This window comes from Ailuropoda melanoleuca, chromosome 16 (assembly GCF_002007445.2).
Source record: "Ailuropoda melanoleuca isolate Jingjing chromosome 16, ASM200744v2, whole genome shotgun sequence".
Lineage (NCBI taxonomy): Eukaryota > Metazoa > Chordata > Mammalia > Carnivora > Ursidae > Ailuropoda > Ailuropoda melanoleuca.
Window position 1 is genome coordinate 88,411,083 of NC_048233.1, and position 4,440 is coordinate 88,415,522.

Genomic DNA, 4,440 nt, shown 5'->3' on the forward strand with positions numbered 1-4,440 from the left:
CATCACCATCATCACCATCGTCAGCACCACCATCACCACCATCATCACCATCATCATCACCATCATCACCATCATCACCATCATCATCACCATCACCATCATCATCACCATCATCATCACCATCATCATCATCATCATCACCATCACCATCACCATCATCACCATCATCATCATCACCATCATCATCATCACCATCATCATCACCATCATCATCATCATCATCATCATCATCACCATCATCACCATCATCATCACCATCATCACCATCGTCAGCACCACCATTACCACCATCATCATCACCATCATCACCACCATCATCACCATCACCACCATCACCATCATCACCATCGTCAGCATCATCACCATTGTCAGCACCATCATCACCATCGTCAGCACCATCATCACCATCGTCACCAACACCATCATCACCATCATCACCATCATCATCACCACCACCACCAACATCACCATCATCACTTTCATCACTATCACCACTACCACCATCATCGCTTTATAGGTTGAATTTTGTCCCCCCCAAATTCAAATGGTGAAATCTTAACCCCCAATATGTTGGTATTTGGAGATAGGGCTTTTAGGGAGGTAATTAAGGTTAAATGTTGTCATAGGGGTGGGGCCCCAACAGATAGAATTGTTTCTACAAGGACAGGATGAGACAGCAGAGACACCCCCCCCATCCTGGGCATGCATAGAGGAAAGGCCAGTGAGTAGTTCGCCATCTATTAGGCATGAAGAGAGGTCTCACCAGAAACTACATTTATTGGCACCTTGACGTTAGACTTCTAGCCTCCAAAACTGCGAAAATAAATGTGTGTTGTTTACGCCACGCAGCCTGTGGTGTTCTGCTGTGGCCTCGCGAGCTGACCAAGGCAATCCCCACCGCCAGCATCACCGTCTAACACACACCCAAGTAATAATGGAAGAGCTTCTCCTCCTCTTCCTTCTCCTTAAAAAAACATCTCTCTTGGGATTCTCAAACCCACGCAGGCACCAGGATTTCCAGAGGGCTCCTCAGAACCCAGAGCACGAAGCCCTGCCCTAGAATTTCTGACTCAGTGGGACTGGGAGGCTGGGGGCTGCGTATCTGCATTTTCTCTCAAGTCCTAAAGTGTTGCTGATGTTGCTGTTTCAGCATTTGGATGAGATCATTAAGCAAATGTTTGGCCAGATGAACTCGTGAAACGGTCCAAGATTTCTCAGAACAGCAGCCGAGGATCACAAGCATTTTGCACAGAGCACATCTGATCGCCTTAAACAACACAGCCGTCACTCCCCCACCCTCTCCACAGTAAGGGACTCCTCTTCCATAATGGGGGGCGGGCGCCATGAACGAGAATGAGAGCCGGGCACTGTGCAGGCGCGGATCTGTGGGCTGAATCACAGCTCCCTGTCGCTGCAGCCTGAGAAGGTGGGAGACACGAGGGATGGAACCAGCTTCCGGAATCAGCGGAGCTCATCCGGGCCTGCAGAGCGGCCCCCACCCCCAGCTCTGAGGCTGCCTGTCACATGAGCAGCCTTCACAGGGCGCCAAGTCCTGTCACTCAACTGCATTTTGCATAACTGGCTTCCAGAACCATTTGGGCACTTGACTGATTATCAAAATAGAGACAGATGGCCTTGCATTGGAGCGGTGCAGGACCTCTGCTGAGAACGTGTACGACGCATCGTGCCAGGACTCCCGTAGAAGGAGAGCCCCCTGCCGGGATCAGTGCCTGGGGTGATGGTTTAGCAGCAGGGACCAACAGGGAGGCCACCTCTGTGCTGTCTGTCCCAGACGCCCTGCATGGCTACTTCCCTGGAGTGCCAAGTGGCGGTTACAAGGCCCTGCCCCAGAGGGTCAGAAACGGCCCCTCTGGATTATCCAAGGGCTTAACGTGGATCAAAGGGCATTAGCTGTCCTTTTTAAGCAATTAAAGCAACGTTTTGACTTAAAAAAAAAAAGAGGACCAAAGAAATGCATAATTTAGTGGCAAAAATATTTAAACCAAGACCACCACCAAGCCACAGCAAAGCCCAAAGGGGCAGACGTGGCCACAAAGAAGTGGAAGGTGCCACGGCTCCCTCTAATCACCACTGGCAACAGGACATTTCCCTGGAGCGTAACCGCAGTCTTTGTAGACCCAAGAACAAACCAGGAAGTGACTTCTGCGATCCACTTTGCTCTAACCGCCTGAAAGCCACGAGACCTGAAACCACAATCCCGGCCCACCGCCGCGAGCGAACTAAGTGAACGTTAACGGCGGTTATTAGACATTCTGCCCAGAGCCTTTAGATTAAACTGGTTCATTTTCAAGACTTCCAAGCTGTACTTATTAGCAATGCCTAAGAAGAGTATTAGGAAAGCCACCCGCGCACGCCAGTTCTAAATTAAAGACCTCTCTCGGCTCAAGAAGATGCAAAAATTACTTCCGAATAAAAATGACAGTCACTTAGATTTTCAATCAAGTGGAGATACCGAACAGCATGGAGGGTCAAAAAGCACTGCCGTAACTGAACGTGTTAGCCATAAAGAAATTCGTTTCCACCTAAACCATCTGGTCAGCTGCATTGAAACCAGATGAGCCCCATGTCCACGTGATGGGATATTACACGGCCATAAAGAGGAACGGAGCCCTGGCACGTGCCACCACATGGACGACCCTGAAACTGGTCTGTGGAGGGAAAGCAGCCGGACACAGAAGGTCACCAATTGTGCAGTTCCTTTTCTATGAAATGTTCAGAACTGGCAAAGCCACGGACAGCAAGTGGATCAGTGGCTGCCAGGGGCCCAGGGACGGGGGAGAGTGGGGAGCGACTGCTGATGAGTGTGGGGGCGCGGGGTTTTGTTTGGGGGTGATGAAATGCGCATAGTAGTGACGCTTGCACAACATCGAGAATGTTCTTACGGCCACTGAAACANAGGGGCCCAGGGACGGGGGAGAGTGGGGAGCGACTGCTGATGAGTGTGGGGGCGTGGGGTTTTGTTTGGGGGTGATGAAATGCGCATAGTAGTGATGCTTGCACAACATCGGGAATGTTCTTAAGGCCACTGAAATGCACCCTTGGAAGAGGTCAAAACGGTCAATGCTGTGTGATACATACTCAACCATAATTTAAACATAATTAGGACAGCAGCTTCGCACCCCACCGTGGAGCACCGTGCCGACGCCGGGCTGGGGTTGCTCCCCTCCACTCGGGGACTGCAGGCCCCATGGGGGTGCCAGAGGACGAAAGGCCACCTCCCCAGAGTCACAAAGGCCTTTCCAGAGCTGCCTCCCCCAAGAGCCCACAAAGACGAGTCGCTGCAGAGAACCACAGACTGAGATGTGTCCGCAGCTCCGGCGCGAAGAAGGGATGGAGCCACAGGCGTGCGGCCTCTGAATGTCCCCAGCAAGAAGGGCCCACCTCGCGCCCACCATGCGTGTCCTCCCGCAACTCCGCAGGCAGGGGATGCCGGCTCTTTGAGCCCCTCCTACCTGGAACGGGGTCTGGCTGTTGTAGTTCTTCTTCTCCTTGTCCCCGCCCCGGAAGAGCAGTACTCTGGCACAGCTGTCCTGCAGACGGAGAAAGAGAAACCTGTTTGAGGGTTGGCGGCACAGACAGGCTCCAAAGGGACCACTCAGAGGCTCAGCTCACAGGGAGTTGGGCACGTGCCCATGTGAGGTCCCCGGGGGCCCCTCCGGTCATCAGGGTGGCGAGGAGGAGGGCGAACGGCCCCGCACTCTATCAGGTGAGGCTTAACTTTTGCAAACACTTGGGGAGACTCGGCAGAATCTACACAAGTGTCTAACCGTGCGTCCCACGGCCAAACAATTCGGCTCCGTAAGACTGCGCTACGGAACATCTTGCAAGGACACATAAAATACGTAATGGGGGAAATACCGGAAGGAAAACACAACAAGAAAGAGAAAACCTGAAGACAGTATAAATGTTCTAAAATAAGGGACAGTGGGAATGCATTCTAGAACATTCTTTGCCCAGAAAGTTGGAGGAAAAACCAAGGTAGATCCACAAAGTCTGTAAAGAAATACACCAAGAACTTCCAAGAAGAAAACGCAGACTTGCCAAGTAAAAAGTCTCAGAACAATAACACAGGGTAACTTAATTTATGTTTGAAAAGCCTCTATGTGGTAGAAAAGTAAACAGCATGTCTGGAGATGAGCGTACCAGTGACCAGGACGTGCTTTCCCACAAAGGAGAAAGCGTTCGGGAGTCAAAGATGGGGGTTGGGGGGAGAGTCGTTGGTTATTATTTCTTATATTTCTACTTTTTTTTAAAGGCAGTCAATAGTCCTTCACTGTGTATTTTTACAGTGAAAGTAAGTCTGCTCCTGTCGTGTAACGGCATCTATTTGCACACCGGTGTCCATGCGCCGTGCAGCAGGGGGCCTGCTGGAGGCGTGCAGAGTAGCAGCCACGGGTGCACAGTCTACCTCGGTTCTCC

At 51.4% G+C, this 4,440-nt stretch overlaps 1 protein-coding gene across 1 annotated transcript in view; it reads right to left on the reverse strand.

Annotated features, from left to right (window-relative positions):
• The window catches only part of LOC100467244 (SH3 and multiple ankyrin repeat domains protein 3), a 296,215-nt gene that overhangs the window by 163,840 nt on the left and 127,935 nt on the right, over positions 1–4,440 (reverse strand). The window contains exon 10 of the mRNA XM_034644850.1: positions 3,474–3,551. Coding sequence (XP_034500741.1) covers positions 3,474–3,551 — 78 coding nt within the window. The remainder of the gene's footprint in view (positions 1–3,473; positions 3,552–4,440) is intronic.